Raw genomic sequence first — 16982 nt, 5'->3', positions numbered from 1 at the left:
TGCGTCACGGGAGTTTGGAGAATCCAAAACGGACTGGTGCAAACAGGAGGAGAGCATTTTTGCCAGCAAAGCAACGCGGAAGCGTTTCAGTGGACCGAAGCAGGACGTATTCTGCAACAATCCTCTTTGGCGATACGATCACCTTGGCCCTATCTTGATAGCGATCCGCGACGGGACGGGGAGTCTGCTGGGTGGTGTGCTTTCGCCACTTATAGTTCGCGTTGATGTGAGAGGCGTGCTAGCACGAAGGTCAATTCGCTCGCCGCTGCTGCAGCGCTTCATCACTGTAACGTTTTGACAGCGAGTTTCAGCAGTCATCGAGCGAGATGTCTTCATGTTTCATTGCACGCACGTGACACTATGCTTGTTAATTTAGTTAGTAAGCGAATGTTTATAAGTTTATACGGCCAATAAAACTACTATCCTTACTTCGTATAGCTGTCTACTAATTTGTTATTGCAATCGATGCTTCGCCTTTCGGTCGAAACTGTGACATTCTTTATTCATCGCAACTTTAGTGCATTGTGAGTAAATGTTTGTTTTTCCAAATGAGAGAAAGTTTTCTATATGAAAGCATGAGGTGCGCGGTACTGTAAGAGATTTTTTCCCTTTCTTTTGGTCACGGAAAACGGGTGCGCGTTAGAATAGAGTAAATACGGTATTCAAGAATGGCTCCTGTACTCCTTGATTACGCAATGCCTCCATGACTGCTGGTATCTCTACTGAATCAAATGCCTTTTCATAATCTATGAAAGCCATATTACCGTATTTATTCGAATCTAGGCCGATAGTTTCTTTAAAATAATCACATACGAAACTCTAGGGTCGGCTTAGATTCGAGGATTTTAAAAAACGCGCCAGTTTTTAACTGAAACTGATAAATATGGTGCATAGTTAGCGCCATCTAGAAAAGTCAGTATCGCAGTCGCTGCTAGCCGCGCCAGTAGCCAGCTGAAGTACACGAGCGACGTCGCCATTTTGATCTGCGTCGTATCGGTAGTATCGGTATGGTGCAGCATCGGCGCGCGGTGTGGCGTTATCGTAATGGCACCAAATGGGCGATGCCACTATAGTGCCGCTTTCTAAACGAATACTGTATTTACTCGAATCTAACGCGCACTTTCAACACGACCCTAATTCTGCGTCGGCATTTCAAAATGGCCGCCTCGCACGCGCGTCGGGCCTAGCTACCGTAGCATGCGGAAGCTTCCTCCGTGTGCTGCAGTACACGTGCTTAGGCAATAGTCTACCGTCTGTCTTCACGTTCTCAGCGTCTGCTCTATCTATCAGCATGAAGTACTGAGTTCATCATGATGCCGCATTTAAAAGGAAAGTGATCATCTGTGCAGAGACGGACGGAAATCGGGCCGCATCACGGGCGTTCGGAGAATCCGAAACTTGCGAGCGGGACTGGCGCAAACAGAAGGAGAGGATTTTCGCCAGCAAAGCAATGCGGAACGGTTTCAGTGGACCGAAGCAGGACGTAATCTGCGACGATCCACTCCGGCGATACGATCAGGCTTGGCCCTATCTTGAAAGCAATCTGCGACTGGTAAAGTCCACCGCCCGCCGTGTTTTCGCCGCATTGAAGCGAAAGGCATGCTAGCACGAAGGCGCGCTTCGTCTCCAGCGTTTTGACAGTTCGTTTCCGCGGTCAACGAGCGAGGTGTGTTCATGTTCGCTTGAGCGCGCGTGACACCGTGCTTGTTAATAGCGGTCTACTAATTTGCTACCACATTCGATGCATCGCCTTTCGGGCGAAACTGCGACTTTTTTTATTCATCGCAACATCAGTGCATCGGGAGGAAATCTATTTTTCCAAATTTTTCCTCACGGAAAACGGGTGCGCGTTACAATCGAGGAAGCGTGAGAATCGAGTAAATACGGTAGTTGAGCTAGCCGTAGAGGCATCGTCAAACGTTCAAGCCGGGCGGAACTTCGGCATCGGTCTGTCGTTGGAGGGGGCCACGGGAGATGGTTTTTGCGTGCGCCGCAACGTGCGCTCCTTCCAAAAATGCAGCATCTCTAATGCGCTGGGTGGTACTGAATATAGCGCACTGTTTGAAGATGTCAGCAGTAAGGAAGATAGCGACGAGGCTAGCAGCGATGGTGACATAGAATGAGCTCGGCATGTTCAAATTTAATAAATGCTGTTTCATTTTGCGAATGCTGTCCTCGCTTTTTCGTTCGGCCTACATTCGAGGTAAGTTTTTTTTTTTTCGGACTTCGAACTTTTGGGGGGTCGGCTTAGAATCGGAGTCGGCCTAGATTCGAGTAAATACGGTATATGGCTTTCATAGATTATGAAAAGGCATTTGATTCAGTAGAGATACCAGCAGTCATGGAGGCATTGTGTAATCAAGGAGTACAGGAGCCATTCTTGAATACCGTATTTACTCTATTCTAACGCGCACCCGTTTTCCGTGACCAAAAGAAAGGGAAAAAATCTCTTACAGTACCGCGCACCTCATGCTTTCATATAGAAAACTTTCTCTCATTTGGAAAAACAAACATATAGAATGGTTGATTGTACTCCGCACATTTCTTAATAGCTGATTGATGACATGGATATGATACATTGTTGATAAATGCAGGCTGCTTAAAGTCAATTGTCCTGGTTCTAGTGGAAATTATCTTGGTGAATATTTTATACAATACTAAAAGTAAAGCTAATGGGCCTATAATTCTTCATTTCTTTAACGTCTCCCTTCTTATGGATTAGTATAATGTTGGCATTCTTCCAGCGCTCTGGCTTACTTGAAATCTTGAGGCATTGCGTACAAAGGGCCGCAAGCTTTTCAAACATACCATATCTCCTCCATCTTTGATTAAATCGACTATTATTCCATCTTCTCTTAACGCTTTTCCCTGGGACATGTCTTGCAAGGCCCTTCTAACTTCATTGCTAGTTACAGAAGGAGCCTCTGTATCTTGTTGATCACTACTTCCAATGAAAGTTGTGTGGCTGCTCTGAGAACTGTGCAGGTCACTATAAAATTGTTCTGCTGCTTTTACTATATCATAAAATTTTTTTACTATGTTCTAAAAGTATTTCAGGTCCCTCTTATACCTCTAGCTCATTCTACCAACTCCAGTAATATCACAGATTGTGGGAGTGTCTGCTCTGAGCTAGTTAACTGTTCATTATATTTAAAGAAATCACACTCAATTATCAAATGGCAAATTAACTCGGCCTAATAACTGAACATTCTTTCTGCACAAAATACCATGAAATACTTTGTCTCATAATAATGCCATCAGTACCGTTGCTTCAAAATGAGTTTCACAAACGCAACTTTAACCATAGTTCACTCCACAAATTTAAATCAAATGTGCAAATGCAGTCTGAATGCCAAAGAAGTAATCTACCAGACTAAAATAGTTTATTCCATTGAAGTGGCCTTACAAGGTGTGCAGAAAATTGGAAATGGCTCATGCCACCTGAACGCTTTCTACCACATGCAAAATATTTGTCCAGAAGAAAAGAAGGCAAATGTACAACTGCTACTAACTTTTGTGTTGTAGTACTTCCCATTCTTGTACTTGCGGTCAATGAAGCGGACTCTGATCTGTGGCCGAAGCCAGAACTGCTCTTTTCGCTTGGGTGATCTGTTGAGTTAAAATAATGATAATAATAAGCAGCATGAACAACAACAGCGGTGGGAACAATTTACCAGAATGATAAAAGGTTTAAAAAACAGCCAGCTTAGCAAGTGAAAATTTATTTTCATGCACCACTTTCATGCACCAAGTTATGCTTCCCTGTAAAGTCTGGTGAGCATGCTGATAGAGTAATCAACGAAAGTAAGACTCTTTCCATTATGGCATCTCTTATAGCATTCTCGGTGCTATGAGATGTTGAACTTCATTTAGCAATTAACCAATCAAAATTAACCAATCAAATGATGCAAAGCTTTTTCTAAAGATTAGTGGGTTTTACATCCCAACAGTCACATCGTGACTGAAGTGATGCAATACTGTGGGGCTCTGGATTAATTCTGACCAATTGGTGCTCCTTACCATACACCAAAATCTCAAAGCATGAAAAAGTTCTTGCGTTCCACATCTGCAAGCCAGGAATTGAAGCTGTAACCTTAAAAAAAAATTAAGTTATGGGGTTTTACGTGCCAAAACCACGATCTGATTATGAGGCACGCCGTAGTGGGGGGACTCCGGAAAATTTAGACCACCTGGGGTTCTTTAACGTGCACCTAAATCAAAGTACACGGGTGTTTTCGCATTTCGCCCCCATCAAAATGCGGCCGCCGTGGCTGGGATTTGATCCCGCGACCACGTGCTTAGCAGCCCAACACCATAGCCACTAAGCAACCATGGCGGGTGAAGCTGTGACCTTGTATTCAGCCCCTGACTGCCACAGCCACTAGACTGATAATTTCTGCAGCAATACTCTTATACCATATATTTCCGTTAATTCTACTCCAGCTAATTCAACTTTTCAGTCAATTCAATTGAAACTGAAGGTCCCGGCAGGTACCCATACAAAATATGGGCCAGAGCATTCGTTATTTCGATCCTGAAATCAGCGCTTGCCAGGTACTGTATTTACCTGTATCTAACGTGCACCTTTTTTTCACAAAAATGGGCCTGGAAATTGCCTGTGAGTTACAATCGGATATGAAATGAAAACCATGTTCACAGCGTTGGCAACGGCCTACCATCAGACCAGTCAGACATAGTGTCATCAGCATCACAAAATGGCGGCAGAGTGCATTTTTGTGAAGGCAGCTGTGGGTACCATGGGTTCATATTGTGCTCGACTATAATCTTCAGCTGCATTCTCAGTCGACCACTTTCGGAGATACTATCACTTTGTGGGGATTTCGCGCGACTTGTCACCAGATGTGTCGGCGTATACGGCCGCCAGTGTTTCTGGCGATGTGCCAAGCACGCTATCTGCGCACAGTGCGAGGAACACTGTCGACCGCATACTCCAATGATGAGTCAAGTAAAATTTGGAGAAAATGTTAGCAGTAGTATCACTAAACGTGACTGCTGGAGAATACCGGCCCTGTGCACTCGGTATCTGTCACTAATGAAGCGCAAATGGTAGGGGTGTGCGAATAGTGATTTTTAAGACCGAATCAAATATAAATTGAATATCGAATAGTGTTCTAATAGTTTTCAAATAATGAACAGCTGTTATCACAATTTAAGCAATGTTCACATCCTAGTATTCCTGAAGTTAGCAGGTTTCTCTCGCTGCATAGTATCTTATGAAGCGTTGATTAATAAAAGCACAAATGGAGCATTAGAAGCAAACAAGTAGTTTCTTCGTATGCACAGGACTCTTCAGGGAGTGCGAATGATAGCTGTAGAGCGTGTAAAGTACGGCTACCTAAGCAATGTAACCTGCTCCACAACGCAAGTTCTAATGTTTTATCTCTAACCATGCCCGGGGGGGGGAGTGAAAATTTATCATACTTTTGCGTAAGTTTCATGATTAATTGGCGCAGCTGAGGTTCTGAAATATTCGAGAAGTATTATAAAAACACTCGCATTTACGAATATGGACTATTAAATTCAATGACCAAATCGAACAGGTTCGGTTTGTTATTTAGAAGTTTTGAATATTCGCACACTCCTTGGAAATGCCACTTCGAAGGTTATTAAAGAAAAATCCCATTCTGTGAAGGTAAATTCAGTACAACTCATTTTTTTCTGCTTGCCAACGTGGGTGGCATGCTATATTTTTCTTTTATAAATTGGGGGCATGTTACATTAAGGGGTGCTTTCATTTTCTTACTTTAAAGCCACGAGAAATGGGTGCACATTAGATTTGGGAGCGCATTAGAATCGGGTAGATACAGACTCCAATCATGACCAGAACGACTGCATTGTCTGCTTTCGGCGCACTTAGGGGACAGTGAATGTGTCGAAGACACATTAACTCCAGCTGAAAACACCCACATTTTAGCCTGTCTTCAACAGATGTTGAAGCGAAAATTACAACTTGCACGTAAAGGATTTGCATGCATTGCAGGATAAACAGGCAAAATGTTCAATCTAGGCATTGGTTACCATCCTGTTTGTGATTGCAGTAAAGTTGTTCCAGAAATGTGGAATATCAAACACAGTGGACCAAGAGGAAGGCGACTTGTTATGGTTCGTACACAGCGATAGAAAGCTGCCCAAGACTGACGACAATGGACATTAATAGTATATACATTTCCATTGTAGGAGGCAAACGGTAGAGCTTTTATCATATTTCTGACTGCCAGAATAGGAGGGATGCTATTTTTTTTTGTGTGTGTGTCTGTGTGTGTTATAAAATCGGGTGCACATTGTTTTCTACCATGAACCCTGAATAACTGTTTGTGCATTAGAATTGGGTGTGCGCTAAAACTGGGTAAAAGTAGCCAAATGAAGCTGCGGTTTGTTTTAATGTTTTCTCCTGCCTTTTTCTTTAATTACCGTATTTACTGGATTGTATCGTGACGGCAACTGTAACGCGAGGGGAGACTTTTCATTGCGTCCACCAAAAAATAAATAAAACCACGAAAGTAACGCGAGGGGTGACTGTTTGTTGCATCCAGCAAAAAAAGAAGAAAAAAAAGAAAGCCGCTAAAGTAACGCGAGATCACCGGATGCATGAAAAAGTCGCAGTGAATTAACAAGCATGGTGCCAGCGCGCACAAGCAAACATGAATAGATCACACTCAATGACCGCAGACAACCAGTGTCAAAACGCTGGTGTGAGCAAGTGCGACGACAGTAGCGAGCGAAGGTTCGTGCGGTCTATCGCTTCAACGGAAACTGAGCGGCGAAAGCACAGCGCATACAAAGGTGAAAGCCGTGTGGAGATCACTTTCAAGATACGGTGCGTGTGACAGCCTGCAGCCGCTCAAAGTACAAGTACGCAGTTCCTGGCAGAGTAGAAGCGGCACCCCCTCCCTCCCGCGCTGCCTTCCTGCATTCCCTTTCCTCCTTTCGCGTGAGAGATTGAGTCGCCAGTTCCCCTTGTGCCCGGTGGAGAGATACGCACTTGGTCCCGCAGCTGAACATTGCCTACCCTCCTTCCCTCACGGCCTTTTGCGCGATGGAGACGTTGCTTTTGCTCTCCGCTGTGCGTTCGCTCTCCGTGAAAGTGCGCATCCCTCGCGTGCTTTTACTTGCACATTTCACTTGTTGATTAGAATTGGGTGCATCATTGCACTTTTTAGACAACTTGAATTTCGGTATTCAATTGGAACGCGAGGATCGACTTCAGGTAGCAAAAATCTGGAGAAAAAAAACTCTCGTTACAATCGAGTAAATACGGTAATTCAATTACATCGGTACCATCAAAATCAAATTACCATAAGTCAACTGTACTATCTGCAACCATTCCAATTGTTTGCAGCTACAAGAGTGTGCTGAACTGGGCTAGTCGGTGCATTCTTAGAAGGTAATCAAACATCGCTGTCTGAAGCGTGTCTGTCATCTTTACTTTGTCGTTTCTGAAGCGCTGTTCGATTACCTTCTAAATATGGAGCTAGTTTCCTGTGTTGCTAGCTACTGTACCATATTCATACTATCAACACAAAGCAGTTGGTAAACGTCTCCACCAACGGCAGATTAAAAGACACTATTGTCATTACCATAATAATCTCTCCTTTTGAATATTTCCAGTTCCAAACCTTCATCTCATCTTTTGTACCCGCTAACACAGACAGTGATCCTGCTACTGACCTCGACCGCTCTCGCCTCGCAGCTGACTTGGACGACTCTCGTTCTTTTTCAACCCTGGGCTTCTTGTGCGATGAGTGCTTATCATCCTCATCTCGTCTCTTCTCAGCTACTTCCTCTTCTTGTGGTTCATGCTTCCTCTTGTAGTCATCATACTTTTCTTTGTCTACGAACAAAAGAATAATGCATAATGCACAACATGGCATATGGAAGTTTGACAAGGCTATCACGCATGAAAACCCATTGCTTAAACATGAATTCCGCATGTCACACAATCCTTGATTTCGCTCTTCAAAAATAAATAATCACCATCAGCATTTTGTGCCCAATGCAGAACAAAGGTGATCCTAGAGGTTGGAATGCGCAACATTTTAGACGAGACACACAGATGAGGAACACACACGACAGAGCGCTCTGTCGTGTGTGTTCCTCATCTGTGTGTCTCATCTAAAATGTTGTGCATGCCAACCTCTAGTATGCTATACCAACACTGGGCGCCCAAGCCTTCAACCTTGGCAAGGTGATCCGATATCCTTGAAAAGAAATCAAGCCTGCATTGCATCAGCCGACTCCATCTTGCGCTTGAAAATTTCCTAATCTTATCACACCATTTTCCTTCCCTTGAAACCCATTCTTTTACTTAAAACTGAGTCCTGAAACTGCACCATGGGTTGAGGGACACTGTAGGGACACTGCATGAGGGACACTGTAGTGGAGGACTCCCCGTTAATTTTCACCACCTGGGGTTCTTTGCACCCGAAGCGTGGTACACAAGCGCTCTTGCATTCCACCTCATCAGAACACCGCCAACGTGGCTGGGAATCAAGCCCGTGACCTCGTGCTTAGCAGCAGAATGCCATAGACACTGGGCCACCTAGATGGGCCCATTCTTTTATTCTGATAGACCACTGTTTATTGGGTGTACATATTGCATGACCTACCCAACTCCATTCTGTGTAAACCTCAACTACAGTATCAACTACAGTGGAATCTCGATGATATGAATGTCACGGGGACACGAAAAATATTCGTATTAGCCGAAATTCGTATCATCGAAACACAATTAAAACTAGCTAAATTAAAAAGTCAGAGGAGAACTCACTCAGGCACACGCACGTAAAAAGCATTTACAGTATAGACCACTTATAAGGTAACCGTTTATAGTGCAGAACTGGCTACAACACGGCCTTTTCCGACTCTCGTTTACCCTCCCATAGAACTCCATGTATACGCATACCGCTTACAGTGCAGCCACATGAGATGCGGTTTCCGCGAGAAAATGTCGCCGACAAGGGCGATAGTGAGCACGCTTCTCAACGAAGTGCGCCCACCGATGGGAGAGGAGATCAACGAGGGTGATGCGGAGGAGGAGCATGAGACGTGAAGCATGAGTCCAAGGGCCATAAAATCGTCGCTGCGCGCCGTACGTGCGAGTGAAAGCGCGTGGGGGACGCGTGCCTTCACGGAGTGCTGAACGTTCAGAGGAAAGCAAACGCGACTTCCGTCGCGCGAAAGGCCGTGGGGGTATGAGGGGGGTGGGGGGGTGACGCTGTGCTGCGGCACCAAATGCGTATCTTGCAACCGGGCGCAAGGGTAACTGGCGATGCAATCTCCCACGCGAAAAGAGCAAAGCGGGAAGGCAGCGCGGGAGGGAAGGAGGGAGGGGGGGGGGGGGGGGTGGCTTTTACTCTGCCAACAAATGCGTTCTTGTACTTTGCGCCTGTGCCGGCCGTCGGTGTTGTCGTGTGCACCGCATCTTGAAAGCGATCTTCACACGGCTCTGACCTTCGTATGCGTTGTACCTTACGCCGCTCAGTTTCCGTTGAAGCAATATACCGCGCGAGCCTTCGCTCGCTGCGGCGGCCGTGCTTCCCCACGCCTGCGTGGAGAAAAGCACAAAAGGAAAAGCACAAAAGCAACAAAAGCGCCACTGCTTCAAACTCTTCGCGCCCAGTTGCGGCCTCCGCGCTGTCCGGCACCGCGTCCGCGCACCAAATGAGAAAGGGAGAAAGTGCGTGACTGCGCGCTGTTCTCTTACGTGGCCGTCGGTGGGGCGGCGCTTATTCGTATCAACCGACGCGGGTCGAAAATCGATTCGTAACAACCGTTCTCTAGCACGTTGCAAAGTAATGGGGCTGGGTCGGGACCACAGGAAAATTCATATTAGCCGTGATCGTATCGAGATTCCACTGTACATTCATTTCCTTTCCAATCAATGCATCTTGCCATTGCTTAGCATTCTGGCTATCATTTTCCATTCCATTGTTCCTTGCACAGTTAGTTTCTTCTCAAGTTTTTTTGTTATCTTCAAAGTTTCAGCCCTAAAGGTTAGTAATAGCAGAATACTACACTGACTATACTTGCGGACAACCTTCTCTGGCAACGTAGGGAGGGCTACAGGTACAAAGCTTCTGCATGTGTTACTGCGCTAAGTGAACGGAGCATGACATTGCTTTTGGTTTCTTGGTACAGACATACAATCAGTGTAGCTTCCCCGTGCAACGGTTTTGCATTTGCCCAAATACAATAAAGAAAAGCACAAAAAAAGTCAAATTTAATACTCAGTGCTGTATTTTGTGTTATTTTGCTGTTGTAAGTAAGATGTTCACGTTTTGTCTTTCCCAGCTTAAACCAACATGAATGAGAATGTGGGACTTATTGAATGCAATAGCGTTAAGGGTCCTGTGTCACAGAAAATCTGGTGTCGGTGCCGGCGTCGTTGTCCGTTCGAGAAAAATCATCCCGAACCACGCAGGCCCTCCGCTTGGTGCATAGGCGTTACTGAACTAATTGAAGTTCTCAAAGTAAAATGCGTCAAAAATTTGGAAAGTACGACTTACACACAACCTACAGACATGACAGCGTTGGATTATTTTATTGCGATAGCAATTATATGGACACTGCAAAGTGGATTTGAGCCGTCGCCGTGAGGTTCCGTATGACGCCAACGGTGATGAAATCGTCGCCGCGCGCCGTATGTGCGAGTGAAAGCACGCAACGGACTCCCTGAAGGGCTGCAGAATTAAGCGTCTCTTTCCTCCTTTACAATCTCCATATATAGAGAGCAAACGCGACTTCTTCCGTCGCGCGAAAGGCCGTGGGGGGACGGGAGGGAGGGGAGGCGACGTTTAGCTGCGGCATCAAATGCCTATTTATATAAAAACGTTGCAAGGCGAGAAGGTGGTAAAGACTTCTGACGCTGCTCGACGAGTGCCCCATTCTGATCTCGTCGAAAACCTCCGAGCCACCCCCAGAGGCACCGGCAACAGTCACCAACGCCGCGCGCGGTCGGTGCGAACGCGGGCAAAATGCTGAAGGCGTCAACAACAGTTCTGCACGTTGCTGGTGCTGCTGCATGTCCAAGTTTATACAGCTGATAAAACTACTATCCTTACTCCGTATAGCTCTCTACTAATTTGCTATTGCAATTGATGCTTCGCCTTTCGGGTGGAACTGCGACAATTTTTTTAATATACGAGAAAACATAATTCTGTTACGCAAAAACTCGAACACAAACCCCTTTTCCAGCTGCCGTTTGAGGTCAGTCTTAGTGAGAGTGGCGCACTCCACTAGGTTCCTTACAATACCATCGAGATTACGCTCGCCTCCGCACATCCATGGCGCCCGCCGTGTAGGGGAAAGAAAATAAAAAGAACCAGAAAGTTCGCCTTCGTGCATGGCGTTCACCGCCGTTTCCAGGTAAACATTACAGTTACATAAGCTTCAGTTGCCAGGAAGCGAGAGAAGCAGTAAGGTATCTTTTATTGCTATCGTATACTACTCTTAGAGACTAAGCTAAAGTGTCCTCAAGTTAATTCTGCACTTTTATTTTTGCAAACTTTGCCTTTGTAGCTTTGCCATCACTGTAACAAAGACTTGTCCCCGAGTATAGAATAGACTTATCTTTTCAAGGATATCGGTAAGCTACCATTCATAACTTGAGGATGCTTGCCACATGTGCACCAATTCATTTTTATTTGTATAGAGATTTCCTTCTCGTAATTTAGGTTTCGCACGACTACATGGCCTAGGTAAAGACACACCGTCACTGCTCCAGGAGGCTCCTTACAACTCCCGAACCCTTATTCAAAGGGCCATCGAAACTGTTTTGTTGTTTCAGTTATCCAGTACAGTTCAAGCATTGTGGCACCTATTGGCTAAATATGCGGCCCTATTCACGGCCAAAGCTCCGTTTGTGCTTTTACTTCTAGATATTTGTAGCTTCGCAACTACCACAAGCAACAGTAAACAGCTATTTTACAACTGAACAAAATGCTCGCATCCACTTACTCAGGAGCTTGCCATATTTCTGGTAATCCTTTTTGCTGACAAGGCTGATGAAGAGCTCACTGACAGTTGTGGTTTTCCCACCCAGAGCCAACTTCACAATGACACGTGCATTCTCGTCGTCAAGGCCTTCCACCTACAGAAAATAAGAAAAGTCAAACACTTAATAGAAAGCCTTCGTAGCACTGAACAACTTGCCCAAACTGAACTAAGTCATTGCCACATGCTGAAGATCACTAGTTTTGATACACATGGCCCAATTTTGTACATAACACACAACAAAAAATTGAGATGTTACTATTTACTATGTAAAAAAAAAATTTAGATGTCACTACTTACTATGTAAAAAAGAAAAATAATAATAAAATGAAATCCTATAAGCAAGCCCATTATCAAGTAATTCATAATGGTGTTGTCCTGGTCAACTAAATAAAGGATTGCAGAGAAACTTAAAAAAGTACTGAGTACTGACAATTACACATTTTCTTTTTCTTTTGTGTTAAATGAAAGCACCAAATAAACCGTCAAAAATATACTGGTAAGTATCAAAGTACCCTAATTTATAATACTAGTATCTACAAAATGGTTTGTTTCAGTACTCAGAAGATGGATGTGTCATGATACGCTGTTATTGCTGCAGCTGCGACATGCGAGCACAGCCAGAAGAAATGCTTTCAGCACTCTTGCTAACTTCTTTATGAGCAACATCATCATACCTAGCCTTACTGCCACACAATGTCAGAAAATTTCACTCTCTGTCATGATGTCTGGATAATGTCAGTGATGCCAGGCGTTCCAAACCTTCATCCTATAAGTGTTTCGAAACCTTTTAAAGGGACACTAAAGCAAAACAATAAATCAAGTTAGACTGATAAAGCATGCTTAGAAAACTCTGCTGTTGTTAACTACACTACAATAGGTCAATTATTAGAACAGAAAATGAAGCTCAAAGTAAAATGTTTTGAATTTCGCGCAGTAACCCCGACGTCAGCACTTCAGTGTAACGTCACGACTTCTAAAGTTATTTTTCGTATTTGGGCCATGTTGGCTCAGTAAAGTTAGCGAAACTTGCCATATTCAGTTTTGGGCTCCTTTAGAACATAATGCAGTCCATCTTTATAACTAAAGAACTAACTGAGACCTAGAAGACGTCAAAATTCATGACGTCACAGTGAGCTGGTGCAGGAACTTCAAGGTAGCGTCGCCCCTCACCTTCTGTGTTTTTCGTTTCTTCTTGGCTTACCAAGCGGCTTCTCGCGGTAAGAGTGGTGTTTTCGGTATTGCGGAAGGGTAATATACTGATACAGAAGAAATCATTTTTCCCTTTAGTGTCCCTTTAAGTTGTGAAGTGCCATTCTTATATGTACAAGAAGCATGTGGTAAAGGTTCTACAACTTCAAAAATAAGTACCAGAATGAGTACTTCCACAGTCCCCATAGAGCCAATGCAGCAAGTAAACACTTCAGTGAGACTGCATCTCTATATATATAGGTGGGAGGCTCTGTGGCAATGTGCCTTTACCAACAATGGCAGAGCACATCAACAAGACACAGGTGTGAGCGCCTGTCAAGAAATTTAGGTTGGCTGGCTTTTGTTCCTGAGTAAGGCAGAATCACCTTAAGCCTCTGTAAAAAGGAGCTGAGATAATAACTTAAGGGTAAAGATGAATGAAGACACAACATTTACCTGCCCGTAGAGATCTTTGTATGGACCCTGCTCTATGCGAATATAGGCCCCCGTTCTGAGAACAAGCTCCCCTTCTTCTTTGGCCACAAGAGGAGGAGGCTTTGCCATCTTGCTCTCAGCTCCAAGACCCAATCCCTTGGGTCTCATTACAGCTTCTATGGGCTTTGCAATCCTGCAGGGATCAAGTGCACTCAGGTCAGAACACGCTGTTTCCCACAAAGTGCATATGAAAAAGTGAATGCAAAGAAAGCTTGCTACTATAACAAAAATCAGTCTATTTATTGTTTATTTTGTACCCACAGCACCTATTTAGGCATTACAGTGGGAGGGGTATAGCAGTATACACAAAGGTGCAGGTAATATTCATTCACGCGAATGGAAAGTAGAAAACAGCTTCTCATTCAAGCTACCATTTAATTAGGCCTTCTTTGCTTTTCTAACATGTCGTCACCATCGTTAGAGAATACTATTTTATTTCAAATCTGACCTCGATATTGCCACTCCGCGACAGCTTCCAGAAAGACATACACACTGCGACGACAGTGTCACTGGGGAACAAGGCAGCTCAGCTAACCTCCAGTCGCGCTCGCTGTCTCCATTATTCTTCACCGAACTGTCGCAGTTTCACCGACGTGGTAACAGGGTGCTCTCCAAGCCCGAGGCGGGGAGAAACTGAAAGCAGTTTAACTGCACTTCTGTTCCATCAAGGTGTTGCCATCGCTTGGGGTATCGTCAGCCTAATTGGTGGTCGTACAGTGGTACTACTGACAAATTTCACCAATGAACGCCGGCACATCAGTAAAAGCACCGCTGTGGCACACTTTGATGAAATTGGCCACATGCAACACTGCTTTGCTGTAAAAGAGGAATCAACAACCGATACGATGCCACATGCACCCGTCGTCGACGTTGACCCAGGTTCAGCGCCGCAATAGAAACAAAGCTTCAGGGAACTGGTTGACCATTTTAGGATTGCTTCTCTACAATGTCCCGAATGTGTCAAACACCACTGACGAAACACTGCATCATTACGGAGGACACAACAATACCAATCCGGCAGCATCCGTATCGCGTGGCTGAGAAAGAGCGCGAAGCAATACAGCAGCAGGTCAAGAAAATGCCAGAAGATGATGTCATTCAGTCGTCAAAAAGCCCTTGGGCATCGCCCGTGGTACTTGTAAAGAAGGTTGGTAGCCTGCGGTTTTATATCTATTATTGCAAGCTCAATTGGGTTACGAAAAAAGATGTGTATCCCTTACCACGCATTGACAATTCCCTCGACAGGCTACAGCATGTATGTTACTTCTCATCGACGAACTTAAAATAGCGGATACTGGCAAATAGAGGTCGTTGAGCGGGATCGCGAAAAGACTGCTTTTGCGGCGCCTGATGGTCTCTATGAATTCAAAATTCTCCCTTTTGACAATATTGTTCACAACCTTGTTGACTTCATCTGAAAAAGTGTCTGGTGCATGCAGTGCATGAAAAAGAATGTTTAATGAATACAGTGTAAATGGCTGAAATTAATATTATCATAGTGTTCTTATGATAAAATGGTATTCGAGGCAGGACACAGCAGAAGTTCTTGAATACATCTATGTCAAGAAACCACCTTTACTGAGCCAAACATCTCTTTACAGTGCTTACATACAGGAAATTCACATAATATGGCCAGCACTTTCATTTTAACAATTTCAAAAGATCTTGTGCCCCCCCCCCCCACCAGTGTATTGTTTCTCCTTAAATTTCGCAGCAATATCACATTTCCTGGCCTGTGGTGTTGCATAAAACACTTGGTGACATCACTTGCCAAGTTTGCCTTAAAAAAGAAAGGGGAAAAAAAAAAAAAAGAGGTGCAGCTCCACCAGAAGGAGGAAGCAGGGCAGTACTATATTTTTGCATATAGAGTACTTCTGTTCCAGGCAAATGTATTGCAATGAATGTGTGGAGCGACTAAAAAACAATAACTACAATGTGCTGGAAGAAATCCTCAATTCAAGGTTACTCAAGGGCAGTACAATAGAACATAAAGTTGCTGCCCTCATCATAATCATCAGCGCTCTTATGTCCACTGCAGGATGAAGGCCTCTCCCAGCAATCTCCAATTGGCAATTACCCTTGTCTTGCACCAGCTGACCCTATCTTATGCTTGCAAATTTCATAATTTCATCACACCACTGAATTTTCCGCCGCCCTCGACAGGACTTTCCTTCTCTTGGCACCCATTCTGTAACTCTAAAAGACCACCGGTTATACATCCTGTGCATTACCTGGACAGCCCAGCTCTATAGTTTTTCTACTTAATGTCAAGTAGAATTTTGACTACTCCCATATGCTCCCCAATTCACACTAGTGCCTTCCTGTGTCTTAACATTATGTCTACGATTTTTAGTTCTATCGCTCACTGTGTAGTCCTATAACTTCTTCTCAAGCTTCTTTGTTAACCTCCATGTTACTGCCCTGTATGTTAGCAGCACCAGTAGAATGCAATGATTATACACTCGTCTTCTCAAGAATAGCGGTAAGTTGATGGTCATGACATGGATATGCCTGACCTTATGAACTCCAACCCATTTTATTCTTCTGTGAGTTTTTTCTCCTGCCCTCGTCCTAAAATAAAACTTGTGAATTCGCCTTTGCATAACATAAGATGCAAGACCTTTTTTAGAACAATTGAGGGTAAAGTGTAGTAACATGAACTCACTGAGTACAACGAGCACCAATGGGCTTGCCTGGGTTCCACCCCATGCCCCTCAGCATGGCCAGGCCATATTCCTCAATAGGAACACTGTCATAGTCTTCCAAGGTAGACTCCTCTGCTCGAAGGGACACATCTACTTTGTCATCTGTCTCGTAGCCATCGGGGACTTTGTTCTGCATCAGCAGAGGTATGCTCATGTCTTGGGTGGTCCCCTTGCTGTCCGAGTTCTGATTACCAGCTACATCTGAAAAGAACGAAAGTTTGGTACCGGTTTATCACTTTTATGTACACATAACATTTGCAAACCAATATAACAATGGGGAACCCGCACATAAATGTAATGTTATGTGTTCTTATGGCCATTTTACTTGCACCACTAGGCCTGCTATAATGAACAAAAACTAAGCTTATGTGATTCGCCGCGTCAGCTTCATAGCCATTGCGTTACTCCTGTGCAATAATTTACCGTTTTCTGTGTACCATCATGCAGCAATTAAATGGGAATGGGAAGAAAGCTGAAAACAATTTTCATGCTTCATTAAAAATTGCATGTGCGACCTTGTAAGACAGGGTAGTAGATGAACTTCGGCCCAAAAACTGAGTGTCTGGAATGAATCACACC

At 44.3% G+C, this 16982-nt stretch overlaps 1 protein-coding gene across 1 annotated transcript in view; it reads right to left on the bottom strand.

Annotated features, from left to right (window-relative positions):
- Window positions 1–16982, bottom strand: part of LOC119460634 (G-patch domain and KOW motifs-containing protein-like) — a 32521-nt gene that overhangs the window by 12730 nt on the left and 2809 nt on the right. Inside the window, exons 3-7 of the mRNA XM_037721665.2 lie at window positions 16364–16604; window positions 13660–13831; window positions 11977–12109; window positions 7690–7852; window positions 3513–3609 (exon numbers count right to left, since the gene is read on the bottom strand). Of these exons, the coding sequence (XP_037577593.1) occupies window positions 3513–3609; window positions 7690–7852; window positions 11977–12109; window positions 13660–13831; window positions 16364–16604 (806 nt within the window). The remainder of the gene's footprint in view (window positions 1–3512; window positions 3610–7689; window positions 7853–11976; window positions 12110–13659; window positions 13832–16363; window positions 16605–16982) is intronic.

Source organism: Dermacentor silvarum, chromosome 8 (assembly GCF_013339745.2).
Source record: "Dermacentor silvarum isolate Dsil-2018 chromosome 8, BIME_Dsil_1.4, whole genome shotgun sequence".
NCBI lineage: Eukaryota > Metazoa > Arthropoda > Arachnida > Ixodida > Ixodidae > Dermacentor > Dermacentor silvarum.
This window is presented reverse-complemented; position numbering and strand designations above follow the sequence as displayed.